The sequence below is a fragment of the Phalaenopsis equestris genome, unplaced genomic scaffold, assembly GCF_001263595.1.
Source record: "Phalaenopsis equestris unplaced genomic scaffold, ASM126359v1 Scaffold225027, whole genome shotgun sequence".
Lineage (NCBI taxonomy): Eukaryota > Viridiplantae > Streptophyta > Magnoliopsida > Asparagales > Orchidaceae > Phalaenopsis > Phalaenopsis equestris.
In genome coordinates, this window is record NW_018243088.1 from 1,983 (window position 1) to 29,423 (window position 27,441).

At 32.3% G+C, this 27,441-nt stretch overlaps 1 protein-coding gene across 4 annotated transcripts in view; it reads left to right on the forward strand.

Moving 5' to 3' along the window:
• The first annotated feature begins 676 nt into the window (after nt 1–676).
• The window catches only part of LOC110037787 (zinc finger MYND domain-containing protein 15), a 69,028-nt gene continuing 42,263 nt past the window's right edge, over nt 677–27,441 (forward strand). For all 4 annotated transcript variants that reach the window (XM_020742499.1, XM_020742500.1, XM_020742498.1 and 1 more), the window contains exons 1-5: nt 677–948; nt 1,242–1,341; nt 21,080–21,212; nt 21,470–21,516; nt 21,607–21,707. In XM_020742499.1, the coding sequence (XP_020598158.1) occupies nt 844–948; nt 1,242–1,341; nt 21,080–21,212; nt 21,470–21,516; nt 21,607–21,707 (486 nt within the window). In that variant the 5' untranslated portion in view covers nt 677–843. The remainder of the gene's footprint in view (nt 949–1,241; nt 1,342–21,079; nt 21,213–21,469; nt 21,517–21,606; nt 21,708–27,441) is intronic.

Sequence of the window (27,441 nt, forward strand, 5' to 3'; positions counted from 1 at the left end):
TAACCTTGCTCTATTGATAGAAATTCCTTGTCCAGGGATCAATAGTCAATAACCCGACTAAAATAACAAACTGACAATGCTAGGCCGATTGAATTAAGTATTGCCGGTCTGAAGACTATCATAGGCTAATCGACAACCTTGATTCAGCATAATTGAACAAACCGGACTTGCCGATCAGGACCGACTGATTTCAACTGATCGAGTCATAGGGTAGCAGAACTAAAGGCCTATACATACAAAATACCTAAATATTGTACTAAATTCATATATTTTACTTCCTCCTCCATAAGTGGGTGGATCATTTCACGAGAAAATGACTAATCAACAATTCAAATTACTATTCATTATAGTGCACTTCTCTTTTCTTTCTTCTGTCTTATACTTCATTCATTAAGTATGATTTATGGACAAATCACGATTCACAGGCTAAAAGGGGAGATTGATAATGTTCATGCATTGTTGGCTTGGTCAGAGTTGGATGGTATTTTTATAGTATTTAAGAGTCCAAGATATCATATATGTTAATAATATGTTTTAAGTGTTGGACATATAAATTATACCATATATGTAAATCTCTCTATTTTATGGTATTTATTAAGAGAGCTATATATGCAAATATTATGCAACTTGCTTTTCTTTCTTTTTTTGTTTAATTTTGGAAACTATTATACTTCATCATTCTAAGTTACCTTTGATCCCTGTACATCTTCTTGTAACCTTAATTTTCGTTTCTTCTTTTTCATTTCATTTCTGATCAGATAAGTGTATTCTACAAGAGAGAATTACTTCTTAAATTTGTCCTCACGGATTTTTCCAAACCCGGGGTCTGCATAGACGGAAGCCATGGAGTGTGCTGCAAAGGGTAGGGACAACAATTGCGTCCCCGGCACGCCTAAGCGACGCTGCGGCAACTGCGGGGCCGTCGGCTACTGTTCCTTAAATCACCAGGTCTCCAATTTCTGTATCTTTCTCAGCACCAGGGTTTTACACTTCATACTACCTTTTATTATTAAGCCGATAGCTGAATTTGATGCTCCGAGCTCCGATTTGAACTTTTTATCCTCTTGAATTGCGAATGCGATGCCTGAAGCTGATCCTCGAATCTTTCCAAATTGTTATTTATTGTGTTATCTTGTTTGTTTCCATGCCATCTCAATTTGACGTGATTATAAAGTATGGGATAGTTGTTTTCTTTTAACATATTTCTTTATTCTTAAACTCTTGTGTCTCACCTTCGGCAGAAGTTGCATTGGAATGACCACAAAGAAGAGTGTGCAAGATTCGAACAACAAATGCAGCGTGCTGACCTGCTGAGCAATTTGCCATTTTCATTTTCTAAAGGTTTGAGATTAGTGGTATACTTATTGATTCATAATTTTGATTGCTGAAAGTTTATGCAATTATTTTTTTCTAAGTGTCTTTTTTTGGGAAAATATTTGCGTACATAAGACGTACGTAGCGGTGCGTACGTCAGGGGTTATTCAGGGGTTACAGGGGGGTTATATCCAGGTTATACCCCCTGTAACCTCCGTGTAATCTCTGTGTAACTCCTTTGTAACCTCTGTGTAACTTATTTGTACCCATGAAATTACAGAAGCACAAAACTCATTTGTAAGTTACAGGTAGTTTACAAAGAGGTTACACGATGAGAGTTACAGAGGGGTATAAACCCGATATAACCCCCCTGTACTCCCTGAATAACCCCTGGAGGTACGCAGCGCTGCGTACGTCTTATGTACGCAAATATTTTCCCTTTTTTTGGGGGTAGGATATGAACCATAGACATCCACTTAGATGACAATATCACTCAACCAAGCAGTTAATGGGACTGGTTGTTTATAAGAGTTTTTATCAGTATATTAATATTTTATCCAGTTAAAAATTTAACTCCAAGTCAACACATAAGACGCAAAAAAGAATCATCAGTGCATATTGTATTGAAATACATGTTTTTTTGGGTATCTTTTTTTGTTGACTGGGAGCTAAATTTGAGGGGACAAAATATTCTCTTATTGGCATAAAAATATACATGCCTTGTTACCCATACAGTTTCTAAAACTCAATTTTTAGAAGCATGCTACTGAAAATTGTTAATACTACCGTTTTTATGACTGGAAATAATATCCTTTTTTTGAATGAACTACAATGATCCTTGGATAAGTTTTTATTTATTTATTTTTTTGTAGAGGTTAGTTGAATGCTTGCTACTCTGAGTTTGATTAAACTAACTATGATAATGCACTAGTATACTCCCCAGCTAGAAAAGTTTTGAGCAGCATGTAGGATATATTTGATGATTTAAAAGACATGATAGTATGTTTATTCTATTTTTTATTTTTTAAATATATTTCCTACTAATCCTCTTTGATCAATATCAAATTTATTAAGTTACTCATTTGCTTTTACTAATAGGAGTATATTCTTGAGATGGACAAGTGAATAAAAAGATCCATTCTGAATGAATAAATGACTATACACCAATTTGATTTACTCCTTTGAAGTCACTGAACAGTCCTCTTATGTCACTCATCCCAACCATCTAATGATTAATTTTAAAAGGTTGGAGGATTTTGGCAGCTTCTTTTCATTTAATTCATTGCTGTTCATGAATTGTCAAGTTAGTAGTTCTAATATATTGGTGGCAGAACAAAATAGAAGCATGAATCTGAAAGAGTAAAGGGAGCTTGACTATAAAATGCATGAGGGAGAGGAAGAGAACCTGGGTTTTCTTTGGGAGAATGCCTAAATAGTTCCACGGAAATAATTTGGTGGCGATTTGAGTACACAACTTGAATATGGAAGAAAGCGCTAAGATACTATTCTATGGATTTTAAAAGGTGTTTAGGAAGGGAATTTTTCAGATAGGTAGTTGTGGAATAGCAAGGGAAGGATAATATGGGGGGCTAATGGTGTTTGTAAGGGGATATGAGGGGAAATCTGCTGTTGGGTAGCAGATTCAGCGCATTCAGCGGCTGTCCGGATTGAAAACAGTGTTCGAACGATGAAACGGCGAAGTATGGTGGTGAAAAGGATCCACCACCTGTTTCTAAGAAAGATACAAACACATCGCTCGCAAAAGGTAGATAATGTATTACTTCGAGGAACATAAAACGGAGAACAAAGTCTCCAAAATATAAACACAATAGCAAAAATTTGTCCAAGCAACAAAAAAAAACACACACACACAGAGACAATTATTTGATAGAAAAATAGTCTAATTAGAAGAAAAAAATAGGAATGAAATCAGAAACATAAAGAAATAAAGAATAAAAGGAAAAAGAAAAACATGCAAGTCGATAATTTATTTTCTAGCCGCGATCTCGGCCTTCCCGCGTTCTCACATTCCACAGGATTCCTTGATATCGCTGAAAGGCGGTAGTGACACCCACATCGTTCTCCCCAGGTAGGATAAACTTATTCTTTTTCTTCTGTGGAAGTACCTGGATCTCACAGTTTGATGTTATTTCCCATAAAACACATGCATAAATTTTCAGAGTAGCGAGTCACCTCTCTTATTTAATAGTCTGTTCGTGAGTGCGCTGTTCAATTGAATTGGAATTAAGTACCCAGTTTACTCCATACGGTCTTCCAAAAATGGCTCAGAGACTCCGTAGCTCTATCTTACATGATGAGATGTTGGATTGCTCCAGCAGGTATTGCCCTTTGTATGGTATTAGTCTCTCTAATGCATCACCTTTTTGGGCAATAATGTTAGTCCTATTGATGCTTCTCTTAAGGCTTGAAGAAAATTTTTTTATCACTTCATCATTAAGCATCTTAGATTCCTTCCAAGACAAGAGTACAATAAGCTTCTTATTTTTGGTGAAAGAGCAGGTGTTCCTGTAGCCATTATGATATGTGCAACGAACATACTGCAAAGGATGACCTAATAGGATGTGACATGCATCTATAAGTATCATGTTACACCACACTTGCTTATGGAACTTCTCTTCAAAAGAAAATATTGAATCAATTTTTTTTATGATAACAAAACAAATGATTAGTGAGACTAATCTTTTCTTATGAAGAAATTTCAGGATCACTTGATTATATGTATGAATGAAGTTTGAATCTCTAGTTTACATCTACAACTTGAATCATGATTATAAATTAATATTAACTAGTTATTTTTATTAAATTTTAGTAACTATTTTAAAAATCATTAAGTAAATAAAAACTTATTTTAAAATATTCTACAAGATATCATATTGCTTGTATTATTTCTAAAATTATTATTTAATCAATATATTAAATCTATACTCATTTTATATGTATAAATTTGATCCTTAATCGTAATGTCATTAAAATGTCATTAAAAGTTATTTGTTTTATAAATATCAAATTATATATATCAATAGCATTCATTATATTAAAAAAAATGTTTAAGGTTATGCAAATTTTTTTTTAATTTATAAAATACTTTATATATTTTTTTCTCCTCTATTAATCATGAATATCGTCTGGGATCAAAATTGTATACTTATGATAATATTTTGATGAGATATTTGCAAATTATCACAATCGACTTTACTCCTCAAGCATATACATAAGTTAAAACAAAAATACTATTCACGTGCTGTTTTACTGTAGCAAACCATAATCTGAAATATCACATATCTTTCTGCTGCAATTAAAGTCTATTCATTACTAATATCAATTATGTAATGCATTTCTACTTTTCCTTAAATAATAATTATATACTATATTACATGTAATCTCTACAAAATTAATTATCTTGTATTTCCTATAATTATTCTAAGAAGTTAATTTGAAATAATTCAAATTAAATTTTTTTCGCCATGGACGTTTGACCGAAAAGGCTGCCAGATGTTTCCATTAAATCCATACAATACATTCATTGGCATTTAGTTTTAAGGAAGTGATTTCTTTTTCTTTTTATGACGACGCTTACAAAAATTTTAATGACATATAACGTTTTTAATTCCATTCATTTCTTTTTTCCCATTGGAAAGAGATGCATGTACTCTTGGAATAGTTTAACACATATATGAATTGTTTTTAGTTTATCTCCAGCGGCACGCACTAATTTGAAAGGCATATCATTGGCGTTAAATAGAATGACTTTAATGCCTTGTCATGTATTATTTATTGTCTATGGCAAACTCTAAAATTATAAATATAAACATAATAGAAAATGATTTTATCATAATTAATTTTCCTTTATTTATATCGAACGACCCTTATAGATTATAATTGTTTAAATTTTGTATTTGTATTAATTCCGTATTAATATTAAAACCATATGTAATTAAATAGCTGTATTCTATTGTTCTTTGAAAGTTTTAAACGTGATTAATAATATTATTATTGTCAATAATAAAATAAAATTATCATATTTATAAATAGGGGTATCCTTGTAAAAGAAAGAAGCTAATGGGAAAAAAAACACACTGCAATAATTTTTATTTTTATTCTTCATCAAAGAGCGAGAATTTTCAAGAGCGCATTGAAGAAGCTTCAAGCTTAAGAGAATATGTGAGCTCTTTTGCAAACGATGAGGTATTTGTATGATGATCAATGGGTTGTGAGATTGCTTGAAGTATTCATTTTAAATTTTGAATTGCTAAATTATTTTATCATGTTTTAAGTGGAATTTGAAAGTTATTTTTTATTTTTCTATTTGAAATTATGTTATGAAAGTTTTTGTATTGTAAACTTATGATTTGAATTGTGAGGGTTTCTCAATCTGCACTCGGTGTGGAAGAGATTTTTTGAGTGCGAGGGGCTGAACCATGTGAAGATTTTTTTTTTGCTTTACATTTCATGTATCTTAATTTCATAAACTTTTCTCAGAGTATAACTCATTTAAGATAAGTTTTTTAATTATAGTATTAAAATTTTTTATACATCAATTCAAACTCCCTCTTGGTGTGCCGTAACCTTCAATTGGTATTAGAGTGAGGGCTATTAGTTTTGGTTTAGCCACCTAAGAGTACATCACTTATGACACGATTTTCTAGTGATTATTTATCTGAAAGTCAATCCACTCATAAGCCACCACTATTAGATAATGTATGATTTGACTACTGGAAAAATAGAATGAACATTTTCTTGTATCATCAAAACACTAGAACATGACATACTTTTACAATAATATCATGCACCTACTTTAGAATTAAACAGTAATATAGTTGAAAGCATGTTAGCAATTGGACTCAAATTGAGTCTAAACTTGATCAACTTGATCATCACTTCTTCATGATATATTGTACATCTTGGAGCTCCCTCATTACATCATCTCACATCTTCACCATTTTGGCTCTTAATTGGTGCATCATACCTCTGATCGTAGAATGAATAGCGACGTTATCCTCCTCAAGGCCATCCATCTTTTGACTTAGATCCTCTATCTTAGTCTCCATATCATTCATAGCCTTCTTGATGCAAATGATAGCATGGATGGCAATGAGACGACTTCAAGAGAATATTTAATTCAAGTCTCATGTGGGTCAATTACTAGATGTCGTGCAAAGAGGGTGAAAGAAGCTATTAATGAATTAGTCCAGGAGGCTTGGACTCAATGGGGATCTAAGGAGAAAGTGCCACAAAGATTTGTCAACTTATTCCAAGCCCAAGGATAAATGAGTCATATTATTATGGCTGGATATTTATTTTTAATTGCGGTTTAATAATGGCTTGCATGCCAACTTGATGTAGTTTTTTTTTCATTTGTTTTAAAAGATATTTTATCTTCTCATTTGTTTGCTTTTAAGCTATAGCCTATGTACAGGCTTTACTTCAAATAAGAAAGAGACTTTTGATTCTTGGCAAAAGAACTTGCATTTTGGTTGTCTCCCACGGTTTTCTTAGGATTCCAACGAAGCTCTAAGCCATGCCTAAGGAGTTCTTTCTCGACTTATCAAGCGGATTTCCACTCCGTTTGTGGCGTCTTCCATTGTACCAAGGTTCTTTTCTCATGTCAAACATAGAGTTGCGGTCTTATGCCAACGTTCTTGTTTGCGTTGAGCGTTGGGTCAAGGTTTACCTCCATCCATCCATTTTACCGGCATGCTCTATATATAATTCGGTTTGTTCCAGCCTTGAGACGGTTTTATTGTTTGGTTTCTTACATCTCATAAGAATTTTAATCAATTCTTCTCGGTTTTGGCATAGCATATTCGATTTTCTAATCAGAACATCAATCCCCACGGTTCTGTCTTGCATATATGCACATCAGTTTGGTATCAGAGCCTCATGGTTCTCGAACACATAATTTTCTTGTTGGGCTTTTGTGTTCTTGTTGAATGTTTTTTTTAGGTAATTAATGAGATTAGTTATTTTCTTGTTTCTTATGTCCAATTTTTTGTCTATGTCCGATTTTTACTAAGTAATCCAATTTTTAATTTCATTTCGTAATTAATTGTTCAATTAGCTGCTCTCATAATTATTCATATTTGTGTTCTTGTTAATATTCACATCATTATTGCTCATGCGATTGTCCTCGTTATTATTCATATCAGATTTTCTATTTATTATCCAAATTGTCCAAATCAATGTTCATGTTATTGTTCAAATCATCTTGTTCTCGATATTGTTTATGATAAATGTTGTTCTTGATGTGAATTTTTTTTTTCATTGTTATTTTCATTTATTGAAATACAAATATTCTTGATGTGATATTGTTATTTTAGTTTCTTGTTATTTTTATTTCTTTGTTGATATTCTTATTGTTCTTGATATGATTGTCCAAATCAGTTTAGTAGTGTTTTTGTTTTGATTCAAGATATCAAAATTCGTATTTCATTATCGTCATCCCAATGTTTTGCTTAGCATTTCGATTTTTTTCTTATTTGTGGTAATTTAGATTTAGATTTGAGTTGTTAATTTCAAATTCTTGCTTACTTACCTTTATTGTAAGTCCTCAATCATGTCCCAAACGAATTTTTAAGAAGAGGAAAGGCAAATCGCCGTTCCTAATCTCCAATTTCAAGCATTGGTGGGGGAGATGAGAAGAATGATGAGGGCTGAGTTAGAGCAAATTCATGAAAGATTGGAATGGGTAGAGGGAGGAATCCAACAATCCAACAAAGACAATCCAACAAAGACAACCACGAAATGTTTCCAATAGGCAAAGGGAGAGAGTTCCACCAAGAGGAGTGAGAGAGGAGGATGAAGGATATTATGAGGCTGGATTTGATGAAGAGAACGATAGGGATTTATCTGTTGAGAGGAGGCGTTATGGTTGACAAGCTAAAAACATTAGGAATAGAGACGATAACAGCTTGACAGGTATTAAGATGCACATTCCTTCTTTTCAAGGCAAAAACAATCTTGAAGCCTATCTTGAATGGGAGAAGAAGATGGAATTAGTGTTCTACTGCCACAACTATTCCGAACTAAAGAAGGTGAAATTGATCGCTATTGAATTTACTGATTATGCTATTGTTTGGTGGGATCAATTAATGTTGAGCAGGAGGAGAAATCGAGAACGTCTCATAGAAACATGGAAAGAAATGAAAGTTGTTATGAGGAAGCGATTTGTGCCAAGCCATTACTATCGAGATTTATATCAGAAGCTACAAAAGCTTAGGCAAGGTAATCGAAGTGTGGAAGATTACTATCAGGAGATGGACATTGCTATGATTCAGGCTAATGTAGAAGAGGATCTAAAAGCTACTATGACTATATTTTTAAACGCTTTAAACTCATAAATTCAAGATAGAGTGAAAATGCAACATTATGTGGAGTTGGAGGACATGTTACATGTGGCCATCAAGGTAGAGCAACAACTCAAGAGGAGAGGTGGCCCACATTTTTCAACTAGTGTGGGTTCTTCTTAGAAGCCAAATTTTCAGAAAAAAGGACAAACCAATTGCAAAGTCCAAACTCGAGCCAAGACAAGAGACAATCAGTCAAGGAACTCAAGGGAAAATTGACCCTTCCACTTCTAGAAATCGAGACATTAAATTTTTAGACATTAAATAATGTTTTAAATGTCAAGACACCGATCATATATCAAGCCAATGTCCTTATAAAATAATCATGGTGATAAGAGACAATGGAGTGATTGAGACTGATGAAGAATTAGAAATTGACTCTATACCACCAATAGAGGACATTGAATGTGAAAAATATGTGGTCACAGGAGAATTACTAGTTGATACATCTAAAATATATAGTGTTTTTATACATATTTTTGAGATATTTGGCTTTAATGAAGGGTATTTGTGTGTTTTTATTGCAGGTACAATCAAATGGATGAAAAATACTAAAATGAGTGAAAAAGATTAAAATTTGGAGCAAAAATGAAAAAATGTGCAAAAATGAACTGGGGCGCCTAATCGCCCAAATCTGACGCCTAAGCGCCAGAGGCTCCGGGCCTAAGCGCTAGGTACCCCACGCTTAAGCACCAGAAATAATTACTTGATGATATATTTAATTTGAGTGAATTTTTGAAGACGTGTTTGAAACAACCAAAAACGTGGGAAATAACCCATGGACACGAAAATTCATTCAATTGGCTTTTGGGGAGACAACTTATAGAAGATTCATTGAATGAAAATACCTTTTTGAAGAGACACCAAAACACCAATTGAATTTTTATAAGAAAAGACTTAGATTTTCCAAGAGAAGAGGCCAGCCACCCATCAACTTTACAGCCGTCATCCATCTAAGTCATTGTCGCCGCCGCCCGCCGCCGCCCATCACCGCCGCCGCTGGCCACCTGTTCTTTTTATTTTGAGTTTTAGTCTTTATTGTGAGTGAAGAAAGAGAATTCAAAGGAACTTCAAGACATTTTGTGGAGGGATTTGAGATAAGTGTTTATCTTTGTGACTACACTTGGTTTTAATTTAGATTTTTTGTTTGTGTGTATGATTTCTACTTTTAAACTCATATGTGGTTGTGATGTTCTCTCCATGGATTCTGAGTAATTTTTTTTATCTTTTTTCTTTAAAATGATAAGTGATTAAATATTCAAAAAAAGTTGTGTGAAGTATTAGGCTTCAATGTTGGAAGAAGTTGTGATGATTTGAAACCTTGTACTTCATTTACTACTTGATTTGACTAATACTTGATTTGACTACTGTTGTGAGAACATGTAAGATCCGAGATGATATTGTCTCAGTCAACAAATGGTTAGAATCACATATTGATTTCATGAATGAGGATAGAAGAGATTGTTTGGATGAGAATGTATTTCATATGATTGAGTGCAAATAATAAAGGAAATTAACTTTGAAGGGTGTAGAGTTAGAGGAGTTTAGAGTGACAGGCTAAAGCCTCCAATTTGATTTAAGGTTTTAGTTTTTAATATGAGATGTTAGCCCCCAAATGGAGAGAGAAGAGGGAACTCTAGAGTGAGAGCTAGTATCTTCTCTACCTAACCCATCTTCATGACTATTTAAACTATAGATTAACTAATATTCTTTATAGCATCTCAAGTAAGTGTAAAAAATATTATTGCTCCTATTTTGCACAACACATTTAACATACTTCCACAACAGAATTTCTATATTTATCACCGATTCATAATAAGGAAAAAAATATTTTATTTATATTGCCTTAATCTTGCAAGTATTTTAGTTAAGTTAATTAGTTTAGTTAAATTAATTATTTGTTTACTTTATTTTTAATTATAAAAAAATATAGAAAGAATCGAATTTTCATTCTTTTTTTAGCATCTTAAGTTTAAGTAAGAATATATTGCCAAGTAAATTTTGTTATCTAAATCTAGTTCTCCTTGTGGGTTCGATATCGAGACTTAATCAGAAAGTTCTATATTACTTGATAACGATACTTATACTTGCGTAGTATCCCATATTGAAATATTATAACTACATTCTTATTTGTTTCATAGTGAAAGATTTACCTAGCTTTTGCTTTGAATCAAGTTTTTGGCTTTGTTGCAAATTAAGAATAACTATTAAGGAAATTAATCATATAACTGCATACGTCGCATTTTATATCTATATATATAGAATAGAAAGTCGGGATCAAGTTTTTTGGCGCTGTTGCCGTAGAGAAATATAATAGTAATTTGCAAAAATATTTTCAAAAGAAGTTTTTAGAAAGCAAAATTTTTAGTAAGTCTTATTTAAATTTTAAGATTTATTTTAGGAATATTGTAGTGTCATTTATATATAAAGTTCTTGTATGTGTATTTTTATTTTTCGTTTTATTTTATTTTATTTGTTTTATAGTAATGTGTGCGTAGTTCATGTTTCACAGGACTTGTGCCTTACGATTCTGAATTAGAAAGAACTATTAAAAAAATTAAAAAATTAAAAATTATTGAAGAATTTCAAGAAATGACAAATGAAAATAATCAAAATGTTCAAGAGTATAAACCTTTAAGAGATTATGCAAACCCTACGGTGGATGAACTTTATTGTAGTATTCAAAAACCTGCTGTAGTGACTAATTATTTGAGCTTAAACCTGCTATTATTCAAATGATATCAAATAATCAGTTTGGGGGAGCACAAACTGAAGATCTAAATTTACATCTTATCAATTTTTTAGAATTGTATCAATTTTTTAGAATTGTGTGATTTTTTAGAATTGTGTGCTACATTTAAATATGATGTTGTATCAGATGATGCTTTATTTCTTAGATTATTTCCTTTCTTACTGAGGGATAAGACTAAGATGTGGTTACATTCGTTATCACCTGTATCTATCAGAACTTGGAGTGATTTAACTCAGAAATTCCTTGACAGCAAGAAGAGGAATTACATCTTTTTGTCAGTTTGAAGGAAATCTATTTATGAAGCATGAGAACGATTTAAAAAACTCTTTAAAAAATGTTCACACCATGCTATACCAGATTGGTTAATAATTCAAACTTTTTATAATAGATTAGCTTGATCTTTTAGATTTATTATCGATGCTGCTACTGGTGGTTTATTGATGTCAAAACCATTTCATGGTGTTTATGCTTTAATTGAAGAGATAACTACAAATAATTTTTTAGATTTATTATCGATGCTGCTACTGGTGGTTTATTGATGTCAAAACCATTTCATGGTGTTTATGCTTTAATTGAAGAGATAACTACAAATAATTTTCAATAGCCTTCTGAAAGAGTAAATCTTAAGAAAGTAGTCAATATTTATGAAATTGATGCTTTTGCCATGCTAGCAAACCAAGTTGCAGCAATTTCAAGGAAGTTAAACCAATTTGGAATGAATTTTTCTTAACCAATTCTTATGATTGAAGAGAATTCATCAGGCCAAATGATAGATTCTCAAACATAATTAGAAACTTTGGATGCCATAAATAATAAACAGAATAACTCATATTCAAATTATTATAACCCAGGTTGGAAGAACAATCCCAACTTCAATTGGAATAATACTACGAACGGTAATAATCAGCAATGGGGGAACAATCAAGTAAACTCATTAGGAAACTGAAACAACAAAGGGAATAGTAATTATAGACCTACTTATCCTCCAAGTTTTAACAACAATCCACAATTTAAGGAGTAGAAGTTGTCTATAGAAGACATGATGCTACAAATAAGAAATCAGTTACAAAGTCAAGGAGCTACAATTAGAAATATTGAGAATCAATTAGGACAAATAACAAATTCATTAAGTAATAGATCCCAAGAAGTAATAACAAATTCATTAAGTAATAGATCCCAAGGAACACTTCCCAGTAATACATAAATAGATCCGAAAGACTGGAATAAAGAGCAAGTAAAAGCCGTTCAACTCAGAAGTGAAAGAGAATTGGAAGGTATATTTCAAAAAGAGACTTAAGTAGAGAGAGAAGAGATTGAAGAACCAAAAGAAGAAGCTCCGAAAGGTTTAGAGAAACCTATTTCTCCGCTTAAAATTGATTTGGAAAAACCACCACCTCCATTTTCTCAGAGGCTTTAACAATCAATTTTCAAAATTTCTGGAAATTTTGAAGAAGCTTACAATTAATATTCCATTGTTGAAGCTTTAGAACAAATGCTAAACTATGTGAAATTTATGAAGGATATTCTTAATAGGAAAAAGAAGTTTGAAGATAATGAGACTGTTACACTTAGTGAGGAGTGCAGTGCTATAATTCAGAAAAAATTTCCTAAAAAGTTTAAAGATCCTGGTAACTTCACAATTCCATGTGCAATAGGAGACAAATTTATGAGAAAGTTTTATGTGATTTAGGAGCAAACGTCAACCTTATGTCATTATCAATATTTAAAAGATTGATATTAGGAGAAATAACCCCTACTACTGTAACTTTGCAATTAGCAGATCGTTCAAGATCGTTCAATAACGCAGATCGTTCAATAACATATCCTAAAAGAGTTATAGAAGATGTCCTAGTGAAAGTGGATCAATTTATCTTTCCTGTTGATTTTATAGTGCTAGATATGAAGGAGATAAAGAGATACCTATCATTTTGGGGAGACATTTCCTAGCCATAAGAATAGCAATGATAGATGTGCAAAAAGGAGAATTAACTATGCGTGTCAATGATCAAACAATTACATTTAATATTTCCAAATCAATGAAATATCCTGCAAAAGGTAAAGATGATGAATGCTATAAAATGAATGTTTTAAGATACTTAAGTGAATGTCATTTCAAAACAATTTATGAAGAGAAATCAGAGATGAAAGAGTTGGAACACAAGCAAGAAGAGGAATTGAATCAATATGAAAATTTATATAAAAAAATTTAAATTATGTTCGAGAAAGTTTTAAAGTTTTGGACACGACAGAAACATCTTTTGAAAAAGATACATCTTTTTGTCCATTAATTGAAAAAACCTCCCGAGCTTGAGTTGGAGTTACTTCCTGAACATTTGAAGTTTGCTTTTTTAGGTGATTCCTCTACATTACGTGTTATAATATCCACAAAATTAACTACAGAAGATGAAGAGAGTTTGATGAAAACTTTAAAGAGTTATTAGAAAACTTTTGGATAAATAATTGCTGATATAAAAATAATCAGCCCTTCAATTTGTATGCATATAATTCATATGTAAGAGAACTGTAAGCCCAGGGCTGATCTTCAAAGGAGATTGAATCCTATTATGAAAGAAGTTGTTAAGAAAGAAATTCTAAAGTGTTTAGATGCTGGAATTATCTACCTTATTTAAGATAGTGCATGAGTTAGTCCAATTCACCGTGTTCTTAAGAAAGGAGGAGTGACTTTGACTTGAATGAACATAATGAGTTAATACCAATAAGACAAGTCACAAGATGACGAATATGCATTAATTATAGAAAATTAAATTTCGCCACTAGGAAAGATCATTTCCCACTACCCTTTCTAGATTAGATGTTGGATAGACTAGCTGGACATAAATACTTTTATTTTTAGGATAGATATACTGATTATCACCAAATACAAATAGCTCCTGAGGATCAAGAGAAAATAACTTTTACCAGTACTTATGATACATTTGCTTTTAGAAGAATGCTCTTTGGTTTATGTAATGCACTTGCTACATTTCAAAGATGCAGGATGACTATTTTTTGTTATTTAATTGAAAAAGGGATTGAAATTTTTATGGATGATTTTTCAGTGCTTCGAACTTAATTTGACTCGTATAAAACATCTATCAAAAGTTCTTAAGCACTGTGAAGAAACAAATGTAGTCCTTAATTGAGAAAAATGCCAATTTATGGTACCAATTTATGGTAAGAAAAATGCCAATTTATGGTAGCAGGAGGAATAGTTTTGGGACATCAAATTTCAGAAAATGTATATAAGTAGACACTACAAAAATTCAAGTGATCGTTAATTCACCTCACCCAACAAGTGAAGGAAATTAGGAGTTTTTTAGGACATGCTGGATTCTACAAGCGATATATTAAAGATTTTTCAAAAATTGCTAAGTCTCTATGTCATTTACTTGAAAAAGATGTAATTTTTAATTTTGATGAAGGAAATTAGGAGTTTTTTAGGACATGCTAGATTCTACAAACGATATATTAAAAACTTTTCAAAACTTTTCAAAAATTGCTAAGCCTTTTCAAAAATTGCTAAGCATCTATGTCATTTACTTGAAAAGATGTAATTTTTTAATTTTGATGAAGAGTGCCTAAAAGCTTTTAAATTATTAAAAAAAAAATTGCGCACTACAACTACAACAATTATTGTTGCACCAGATTGAAATTTTTTTTTTGAATGAATATGTGATGCTAGTGATTATGCTATTGAAGCTGTTTAAGGACAAAAGTATGATAAGATTTTCAAAGTTATCCACTATTCTAATAGAACTCTTAATAAGTTCAAATTAATTTTTACAACAACTGAGAAAAAGTTATTAACTATAGTATATGTTTTTGATAAATTTAGATCATATGTGATTGAAACTAAATGTATTGTGCATACAAATCATTATGGTATTAAATATTTAATGAAAAAGAAAGATGCAAAACCTAGACTGATATGATGGATTCTTCTTTTGCAAGAATTTGATTTTGAAATAATAAATAGGAAGGGAGCTGAGAATCAAATTTCTGATCATCTGTCCAAACTTTAATTAGAAAAAACCACTTTATTTTGAAAAATAGATTAATGAACATTTTTCATATGAAAAATTGTTCAATATTAATGAGTGGTGTGTTCCATGATATGCAGACATTGTGCACTTTATTTTTAGTGATATTATACCCTATGGAATGACATACCAACAGAAGAGAAAATTTTTATCTGAAGCTAAGACTTATTTTTGGGATGACCCATTTTTACATAAACAAAGAAATGATTTTATTATTTGAAGATGTGTATCTTTAGAAGAAACTTATGAAATTATTCAAAAATGTCATAATTCTAATTTTGGAGAGCATTTTGGTGGTGATAAAACAACATACAGAATTTTACAATTTGAATTTTATTGGCCTACAATCTCTAGAGATGTTAATGGTTATATCAAAACTTGTGATCGATGTCAACGAGTAGACGATATTTCTAGGAGGAATGGGATGCCCCTCAATTATGTGTTAGAAGTTAAGATATTTGATGTTTAGGGATTAGATTTCATGAGACCATTTATACCATATTTCGAAAATTTATATATATTGTTAGCAATTGACTATGTATCCAAATGGATAAAAGTTGTTTCTTTACCTCGATGTGATGCTCAAAGTGTTGCAAAGTTGTTAAGAATGAATATATTTTGTAGATTTGGGATGCCGAGAGTGATCATAACTGATGAGGGAAGTCATTTTAGAAATGTAATGATTGAGAAATTATTAAAAAAATATCATATTAAACATATAATTGCTACTACTTATCTTCCTTAGACAAGTGGTTTGACTGAATTATTCAATCATGAAATTAAAAGAATATTGAAAAAATATGTAAATCCGATCAAAATGGATTGGTCAGTCAAACTTGACTATATTTTGTGGGCTTATAGGACTGTATACAAAACTCCTATAGGAATGTCCCCATACAATGTAATATTTGGGAAAACGTGTCACTTATCAGTTGAACTTGAGCATAAAGTATATTGGACGATTAAGTAATTTAATTACAATTTGAAAGATGTTGGTGAGAAGAAGTTATTGCAATTAAATGAGCTTGAAGAGATAAGAATGTGAGTTAGTGGACCCAGAGGAGCACACAATAGCGTGTATCTTGGAGGATTGAGATCATTAATTAGTAATGTGGTGGAACTACAATCTTATTGGTCCCTACTTGATGTACATACTATAGCATTGAAGATGAAGAAACGACAACGTCACTAGATGACGGTTGCACCTTGCAGACAAAGTTCGATCCCATAATCAGGCAGCAAGAGTACACCCAGTGGAGCATCCTAACTGATCCCGTATGAGAAGAAATTAATCCAAAGTGGAGAAGAGGTAGAGCCCACTAGTACTCCCAGATCTGTCCCAATTAAGAAGTGTTTCAAGTGCCACAGTTTTGAGGACATTATATAAGTTTGGTCAAACAAGAGTAATATTTTTCACTAAGTAGGGTACAGTGCAAGAGGCAAAGAATGAATACCTCGAAGAGAATGAGTAGTACCGGCTTGCAGCCGATGAGGGAGAGATGCTAGTGATTCAACCCGAGCCCATGAGAGAGACTCTGACATGATTATCATTGGCTATTCTAGAAGGCAGTGAGTTCAAGGTAATGAACTTTCATACAGAGTTTGAGAATGTTGTGCCACAAAATATTTTTTTCAGGCATCAAAAGGAGAATCAACATTATTGACATTGGTTGTCCAAGAGGGCCATGATTTTGAGGAACCGACGCCTGACACATGACAACCTCAGATAAAAAAATTCAAGATTTTTAGACATATAATCTACCTTCTAAGTTCCCATTATTGAGGCAGGTCCACTATGTCATAGATTAAAAAATTTTGAGCTATTTATGGAAGGCTATATAGAGTAATATGAGTGTTACATTTCAGTTCAGTTCAACAATGTTGCCCCATATAGATAGATAGTAGTGAGATGCTATCTCAAAAATCACAATAGGTGTTTTATGGGAAAGAACATTTGACTGTGAGATCAAGGTCTTTCCAAAGAGGAAAAAAAACCTCTCCTAGCTTAAGGGAGAATAACAGGAGAGCGATGAAGGAGTCATGAGATTGCGTAACCTGCAATCCTGATCACAGGATTTTCATTATACCGCAAAAATGAGGCTCCTCGCGATCTGAGATGATCGAACGGGTAAGTTCCCGTTCGGTTTGCAATTTCTGTAGCGAGCTTGTCATTTTATTTATTTCCTATTTTCTTATTTCCTTAAATTCTTATTTTCTTATTTCTAATTCTAGTTATTTCTATTAGAAGTCTATTTTTTTGTTGTTGGGCTATTTTAAGGCTTTAGTTTTGTTGCTTTTATGAAGTTGAGAGGTTTTTTTTTTATTTATTCTCTTCGGAGTGATGTATTCTCTTCATATTGCGAGTGGCGTGTCTATAGCTTGCCCAAGAAGAGGTGATGGATCCCCCTCGACGTATGTACTTCACCGTTTTGTCATTCAGCGGTTGTTTCCAATCTGGACAGCCGCCGAACTCCTCCAATTGCTGTCCAACCGCAGGTTTTATCTCATCCCCCCTCCAAACACCTTCAAACTATCACGTCCTTTAGTTGCTATTCGACCGCTTCCCTGATAAATCCCCTTCATAAATACTTTCTGGGAGCCCTATAACAATATCAACTTGATATGGGGTTGTGCTTGATGGTTTTATCTACTGATTGTAGATTTGGTTTGGGTTTGAATTCAAGTTAGCTTTGCCAACCTAAGTGAATTTGAGTTTGATTTAGGCTCATTTAGATATGATTTCCAGGAAACTGAAACTAATTGCTGAACCTTTTTCTTTGAGTATTTTTTTTATGAATAGAACCTAATCTATGGTTGAGCTTGATGGATTCATTTAAGTTCATTTAAACATAGATGCAACTGATTCTAGATTTGGGTTCTGTTGAATTCAAGTTAGTATTGCTAACATAGGTGAATTCAAGTTTGATTTTGAATTTGTGCTTGAACTGAATTCATTGTGAATCGAACTCAATGCTATTGCTCGTCCTATTTCTTCTCATTACTGTATTGTTCTCTAATTCCCCCTCATACAGAGATTATCATTATGAAGGTGATGATCAATTAAAAATAAATTCAATTGGAGAATTGAGAATAGCAACTTCGTTCTTAGCCAGCTTGCTAAAGCAATTTGTGGAGCTATGTTAAAGCAGGAGAGGTTACCAAGATGAAATGACCTATCACAACTGTTAGTGATGATACCTTTTAGTTGAGAACGTTTTCTTTTTATAGAAAATGTACTATGTTTAGTTGAGTGTCCTTCACAACATTATATTCATTCCCTTATTATAAACAAGGGTCCCTTTTATTGAATAAGACATAAAAGAATTGCTTTTTCCTTAAACATAGTATTGGAACTGTATTAGTAGTTATAGTTTTCTTCCCTCTCTCTTTCTCCTCCTCAGTTTGTCACCCTCACACGGCCTACATTCACAATACAACACGTCTCACTCGTGTCCCGAGGCTTGAATTTTATTTTGCAATCCAGTGCTTGTGCACTTGTGCTTCCTTGCTTATCCTTGCTCATGCTTCTTACTTGCCTGTGCTTGTTTTCTTACCCGCTCATATGCATACATTTATGCATGAAATATGCTCAAATGTTACACTTGCCCAAACAACGCCATCATACTCAAACTTTTTGTTAGTGCGCTACCTAACAATGTTACCATTTACTCACCACATGCTTGCTTTCAGCCTCACACGTTTCTCATTCACCAATGGTTCGAGCAACTTTATGTTTGGCAATTGCCCCTCAGCAGTGTTGTAATCTCTCAAACTCCTCCTTATGACTTGAAACCCTTTTTCTCAATTGGGACCACAATCATAGTAATGATACCAACTATATCTTCTTAAAGTCGAGGTTCTTTTTCTTTATTATTCATTCTCAAAACAAACTCATCCACCATGATATGCCTTCTCCAGCTTCCGTGATATCATTATGTTTTTTAAATGGCAAGTGCTTGATAAGGTTGTTCTCACTTGAATGACCAATAGCCTTACATCTTCTAGTGCCTCAACTGTTATGTTTTCAGAGATGAACATAGAAATATGGGGTTTTCTTTGCTGAAATTCCCACTAGGATTGTAGGATCCTTAGAGTATATATTTAGACCTATTTTCTCTATGGTAGAATCATCTGCCCATCTTGGAAAACTATAGTTTTGTGCGAGTTAAGTGGGATGAGCCATTTCAGGACAGACTGTTTTCTAGAGTGTTGTATCAAATCAAAACAAGGAGTTTTATTTTACCAATCTTCTCTCTAGGCTTCATCCATCACTACTTAAAAAACATAGGTCACGGGAATCCCCAAGTACATATATATCCATCTTAAAAACATAGAATCCCAATAGTAGATGAACGCAGTTGAGTTTGATTGAATAATTCCCAAGTAATATAGCTGAATAAAAAACTTCCGTAGCAACCATAAGTGCCATATATGCCTTAAACCTGATTGCAACAGAAGATCAAATGCCTGGAATTTCTTGGATTGTAGAAGTCTTGTGATCGCAATGGAAGAAAACAAGTTCCTCAACCATGCAAGTCACATCATCTAAACAAATGACGATTACGAACTGCATGATACGAACAATAAATGCCACTGCTGAGAGAAGAAATCTTTGAAAAACGTATTACAAGAAGATGGAAGTTCATAGAGGAGATCAGGATAGGTTGTTAAGGAGATTAGTCATTGGTGTTATCCACTGTAATTCTTTCCACTAATAGCGATCACATGCTTTACGCGCTTCCCTAAAGATGCCTTAAATTGTACGTCTACTCAACATCATTTCAGAATTTCCATATATCAATTGGATGGCCATTGAGTATCAAGATAACACTAATGCTTACTTCTTTTGTATGATTAGTTTAGCTAAGTTGGTATCTCGTATGTACATAAATTTAATCCTTAATTAAGATTTAACAATTGGCATTTACATCATATTTCTCGTCTTGTGAAGGTTTTTGAATTCAACAGAAAATAAATAAAAACGGTAATTTCCATGAGATTATGTTAAGCAGATGATGAAGTCATTGTCATCCACGGACTTGGCGATCCTACATTGACTCCTCAAATTATTATTTTATGTGCTGGGCTGCACATTCTTTTTTGTTATTTATCCAAATGTTATATCATTTATACTTTTATTCCATAGTTGTCTATACATTATCTTTTGATTTTGCTTTTTGATTTACATTCTCGTCCTTTAAATTAAGTATGTATGGACATTATGTGCTTACTTATGGCGAAACAAATGGCCTGTATTGTCCGCTGTACCCAAATGCTTTGAAATAGAGGAAAACATATCTAATTTCTTTGCACATGTTCAATCTCTTATCTATGTGTAAGGCTTTCTAGTACCACCCACAAATCACCCACTTCTCTATGATATAATAATAGGATGTTGATCAGGAAACTTTTTTCATCTTTGTATTTATGCATTCATATACTACTAGCATTGGACCTTTGATGCAAGGATGGTTGGGCATTGGACCTCTTTGCTAGGTTCATATGTTTTTTGTTTTTTGTTTTTTGTTTTTCTTCTAAGTTATTTTTATTTTTGTTGGTTGAAACCATTTTGAAATATTAAAATTTATTTCTAATTACATGACTTTCAGTGACTTATCAGGGATGTGAAGGGCAGTCGTTGAGATGCTCCTTTTTGGCCTCAATTGGTGTTCACCTTAAGGCATTGTGGAAACTTGAATGCAGTTGTTGCACTGTTGCAGACTCATTGGATAGTAATTCAAGGTTTATTCTACCATTTTCTCCTAGATCATGACAATGGAAAATTGTAGCTTGTTTTTTCTTAAAGAAACTGTATTCTTTCTTGCCAATCTGTCTTATGATTTGGAAACCTTGGTCACCATTTTCAACATGAAGTATTATATTTGTGAAAGCTTGAAAATTCTTAGTAATGTTCCATGCATTTAGAAAATGCATAGAGTTTCATGTGCTTATTTGCAGAATATCATGCATCATTCTTATATTATTATTTTGGTTGACAGGCTTAATGATGGATGGGAGCTTCCATGTTCTTTATGTCCGTGCAGTGGTAGGATTAATGATCCCTGCATTTTATTTGCTGGTTTAGCAAGCAAACCTTTGATTGGTTACATCACTTTCTGTATCTTGAATCTTTTAGAGCCAACGAACCGTTTAGCAACATACCTGGGAAGTTGGGAGGATTATTACCAGTGGAGATGCCTGCCATTTAATTCACCAGTCGCTTTGTTACTTCACTGGGTAATGTCACATGCTCCAGGAACTTATTTTCTTACAGATGTTAGATTGTCATTGGTATTATGATGAGTGTAGTCATATCTTTGATGTATTAAATTCATGATGCTAAAATAACCTGATTTATAAAAGGTTTAGGTTGTGGCATTTGTGGTTTTCAATACTTCCAACTGATCATAATTTTTCTCTAAATTAGGAAATGCAATATTTATTAATTTTAGATTTTTATTTACCTACACCTGAAATTTTGATGTTAGCTTGCCAATGCCCATGCTTGTTTTCCTATGAAGCTTTAAACATTCATTCCAATTCTCCAATCAGTTGATTATTCTCTTATCTATTCTTAAGTTGTATCTGACATGCAGAGTTTTTAGTTGTTCACAGTATTTTAGCTAGAGAGATTTATGTATGTTTTCTTGGGTTAGTAATCTTCATTTGATCATGTGCAAGAGGTCTGTTTGGTTATCAATCTGAGCAGTGTTTATTCCTTGCAAAAGGAGTCTAGATTGTCCTTGCGATCTTTCACTGCCTATTATAAAAGCAGGTTAACCATTCATTTCTTTGTGACAATTGGCTTCCAATGCAAGTAACTTCACCTATTTTAGTTTTTATCATTTCAAACTAATTCAACTTTTAATACAAACATGTCTAGATTTAGTAATTTTGAGAACCTGGCTCTTGATAGGTTAGATCCAATCCAGGTAAAATAGGACCAGCCTATTTTAATTCCTGCCTAAACCTTATTTGTGCTATTTGAGTTGGAATTGGATTCGAGGGAGCTAGATAAATCGAAGTTAATTTTATTTTTGATGGATAGATTTGATACAATGCTATTACTCCTAGAAGGTGTTTGGGAGACGGATTTAGCGAGGAGGTACTTGTGAAAGGGTACGAGGAGGAGGAGAGGGGCCATCGGCGACGTCTTGAAGGAGCTAGGCGACGAAATCTGCTGTTGCACAGCAGATCCGATAAAAGCAGTGCTTCAAATGAGGAAATAACGAGATATGGGCGGCTACGAGGATCCAACACCTGTTTCTGAGTAAGATGCGGACTTATCACTTGCCAAAGGAAGATGATACAACATTCCATGATAGAAATAGGGATTTCAATCTCCATAATACTCAAATCAAATCAAAAAGTCTGTTAAAGCAACAAAATAACAACAGATAAATAGTTCCTCAAGTAAAAATCCTACTTGAAATATGAAGAATAGGAAATTCAAAAAAAAAAAAAAGAAGAATAGGAAATAAATAAAAGGAAATAAATAAAAAAGAAAAGAAATAGGAAGAAATATAATGAAATCGGCTAGTCTGGCTGCTTACGATCGCGGAATTCTATTCCACGTTCTTGCGGGAGATAATTTACTTGTTCAAGGTGCAAAATGGGCAGTAGGCTTATGCTGAGCTGAGACCTAGTTAAAATTATTTAAGAAATACTTTTCTCAGTTAGACTTTGCTGGTCCTTGAGCTTCTATATTTTTAAAATTACTTTTATGTCAACTTCTTATAACAAGCATTGAATCTATATAAGGTTTAAAATTTTGCAATTGATAATGATGAATTTTTTGTACTTGAGACAAAGTGTAATCCTCAAAATATTTCAAAGCATAAGCTCAAAATCAATTATTTGTGCAAAATAAGAAGTATTGTACCTTATTTAAGAAGCTATTTTAAGCACATGCCTCAAGGTGCACGTCGAAGTGAGGTGCTCACAAAAACTACTCAAACTGTGGCTTATTACTGGTTCAGGTTATATGGATTTATAAATAGTGGCTTGAGACCAGTAATTTATTGCTTTTAGCTTCATTCGATTTTTTTATATGATTTTTAATTTTGTGATTGTAATTTGGATGTGTAATTCTTTCTGGTGCAGTACAAGTGTGGTTAGGGCTGTAATTGGACCAGCTAACTTGATGAACAACAAAAATTGATCTTATTTAACACTCTATTAAGTTTGTTCAAATTCATAATTAAACAATTTTGAATATTTTAAAAAACTCAAATGTTAAATAAACCAAATTTAAGCATTGTCCAACTCATTTATTTATGTTCACAAATAAACTTATTTGTTGTTTGATAAATAAATTATTAAATGCTCGATATTAAGCTTGAAGGCAACTTATTTCATATATATACTATAATATTTAATTCAAATTTAATCAACTAGAATTTATTTAGTTATATTTAAGAGTAAAATTTTATAATTTAATATCAATACAACAACAACAACAACAACAACAACAACGACTACAACAACAACAATAACAAGCCTTTATCCCACTAAGTGGGATTGGCTACATGAATTCTTTTTTTCCATTGTGTCCTATTGAGTGTCATACTTTCATTTGATTCTAATAGATTGAGATCATTTTTTATACAACATGCCCATCTTTTTAGGTCTACCTCTTTCTTTACATAAGTTGAATATAAGCATCTACTCTTCTAACCGGACCATCAGATGGTCGACGTTTAGTGTGACCAAATCATCTTAAAATGATTCTCTCTACTCTTATCTGCAACTAGAGCTACACTATCCCTTCATAAATAGATTCGTTTTGCATTTTTTCTCTAAGTGTCAAGCCACTCATCCACCTAAGCATTCTCATCTCAGCAACACCTAACTTTGTTTTATGCTTCTCTTTTAAAGGCCAACATTCTAGGTCATAAAGCATTGCAGGTCTCACCATCATCTTATAAATTTTTCCTTTTAAGTCTAAGTGGTACTTTTCTATCACACAATAAGCATGATGCATTCCTCCCCTTCAACCAACCAACCTGAATTTTACTACTAACATCCCATCTACCATCACTTTGAACAATAGACCCAAGATATTTAAAATATTTGGACATTTTAATCATTTGATCACCCATAGTTACAACTCTGTCACTAGAGCTACTACTACTAAAATTATATTTCATATATTTAGTTTTAGATCTACTCAAACGAAGGCCTTTAGACTCCAATGTAGACCTTCATAATTCAAGTTTTTTCTTTAACTCCTTCTCTAGCCTTATCCACAAGAAGGATATCATCAGTGAAAAGGACAAATCAAGGTACATCCTCCTATACATGTCCAGTAAGCGCATCCATAACTAAAGCAAAAAGATATGGGCTTAAGGCTGACCCCTGATGTAATCCAACTGAAATAGAAAAATACTTAGTCAATCCTCCTTCCGATAAAACACAAGTAACAGCTCTAATATACAAATCTTTAATGATCTAAATATAAGTTATATCCACAACTTTCTTTTCTAGAACTTCTCTTGGAACTTGATAGTAAGCTTTTTCTAAATCAATTAAAATCATATATAGAACCTCCTTACTCTCTCTGTACTTCTCCATCAAACCTCTCAATAAATGTATAACTTCCATAGTAGACTTGGCCAGCATAAATCCAAACCGATTATGAGAAATCTTTGTACCGTGTCTTAACCAATGTTCAATTACCCTCTCCCATTATTTTAATGTATGACACATTAATTTAATTCCTTTATAATTTACACACTTTTACGCATCCCCTTTATTCTCAAACATGGGAATCAAAATATTCTTCCTCCACCCATCAAGCATCTTTTTAGTTTTTAAAATAATATTAAAGAGTTTAGTAAGCCAAGAAACTCTCAAATCTCCTAGATATTTCCACACTTCAATAGGGATATCATCATGTCTTACTGATTTTTCACCTTTGGTTTTCTTGAAATCTTTCTCAACTTCCTTTATACTAATGCGACGATAAAAAAAAAATTTATTATTATTAACGACATTAAAATCATTGAAATCGATCGTATTTCAAAAACTTCATTGAAAATATATTAAAATAGCTCACCCACCTATGTTGAATATCTTCATCTAAGAAAAACACTTTCTATTTTCATCCTTAATACACTTTAAATTAATTAATCTTTAATTTTCTTTTCTCTTTATTTGGTTGTTTATACATATATTTTTCACTCTCTTCGGTATCTAGTTTATTATAAAGTTCACTAAAAGCAAAATTCTTAGCGTCACAAATTGTTCTCTTAGACTATCTACAAGCCACCTTATATTTTTCTTAGTTCTCTAATTTTTAATATATAAATCAATTTTTATAACACAGCTTCTTATATTATATCCTTTATTGCACATTATTACTCCACCAACTATTTTTATTTCCATTTTTTTTTCTTTTCAATTCTCTTAGTTTATCTTTCGCCACTTGTTTAATAGTGCTCATTATTTTATCCCACATAAAATTAGCTTTTTCATGAATATCTGAAATGTTGAAATTTTGAAATTTACTCATAAAAAAAAAAATTTATTTGTGTCATTTAGGTACTTCCATCTAATTCTATGATAATGCTTAGTATTTTTTATCTCTCTTCAACTTAAAATTCAGAATAAATAATCGATGTTGAGTACTTAAGCTTTCACTTGGAATCACCTTATAGTCTTTACATTCTCGAAGATCTCTTTTTCTCACAAGAAAATAATCAATTTGTGTTTTATTAGATCCGCTCTTATAAGTAATAAGATGTTCATCATTTTTCTTGAATAAAATATTAGTAATAACAAAATCATACGATAAAGCAAAATCTAAAATAGCTCTACCTTCTTCATTAGTTAATCCAAAACCGTAGCCACCATGAATATTTCTGAAATCTTCTCCCACTCTCTCGATTAAGTCATTCCAAAATTTATCTTTAGATCCTGTATCTAAACCTACTTGTGGAGTATAACCACTTATAATATTAAAAATCTTAGTATCAATGATAATCTTAAGGGCTATAATTCTATCACAAACTCTATTAATTTTTACAACATTATCTTTCAAACTCTTATATATAATTACACCTACATCATTTCTAGTGCGACTCTTACCAGAATACCAAAGTTTAAAACCTAAATTATCAATCTCCTCAGCATTTTCCCCAACCCACTTAGTTTCTTGAATACATAAGATATTAATTTTCCTATGAATCATAATATCAACTAATGCCATTAATTTGCCATCGAAAGTGCCTATATTCCAAGACCCTATCCTAATATTAGTTTCATTAGTTTCATGGACTAACTTCTTTACCCGCATTCGCCCGTAATGAGGGAACCCTTGCTTCTTTAACACTACATCCGGGTGCCGGTATAGCGGTCCTTGCACACTTTTCAATGTATTTAGGCTATACAGCGCGTCGCTTCCAGGGGACGCCCTAGCACTTACACAATGATCAAAATGATTCATGTCATCATTTTTTTCGACAAGTTTTATGCTGACTGTCGACTACCTAACGCAATCCTCCACTTTTCGCGTTCGGGCTTGGGACCGGCAACGATAATGTTAAATTGAATTTAATATCAATAATATTTTAAAATTAAATATTAAATATATATTTATTTTATTACTATATGTTTATTCATTAACTCAATTTATTAAATAATTCAGTGTTGCCTACCATATTCAATCTATCGCACCTTTTAATAGTAATTGATTATTATTATATAAATATATAATATTTTTTTATCAATTATATTATCCACATTAATTATTTCATATGATATATATTTAATCTTTTTATGCTTCCACAAACCACGCTTTGCTCAACACTTAGCAATCTAAACCTATTTTTTTTATTCTTTTATGATTCTTGCTTGTTTTGCACAAAATGCTTCTTATTCAGATAAGTATTTATAAATTCTTTTGGCTTTTTTATTTTTTTTCCAAAAATAATTTATTCATCATTAGTATGTATCTATATATATATATATA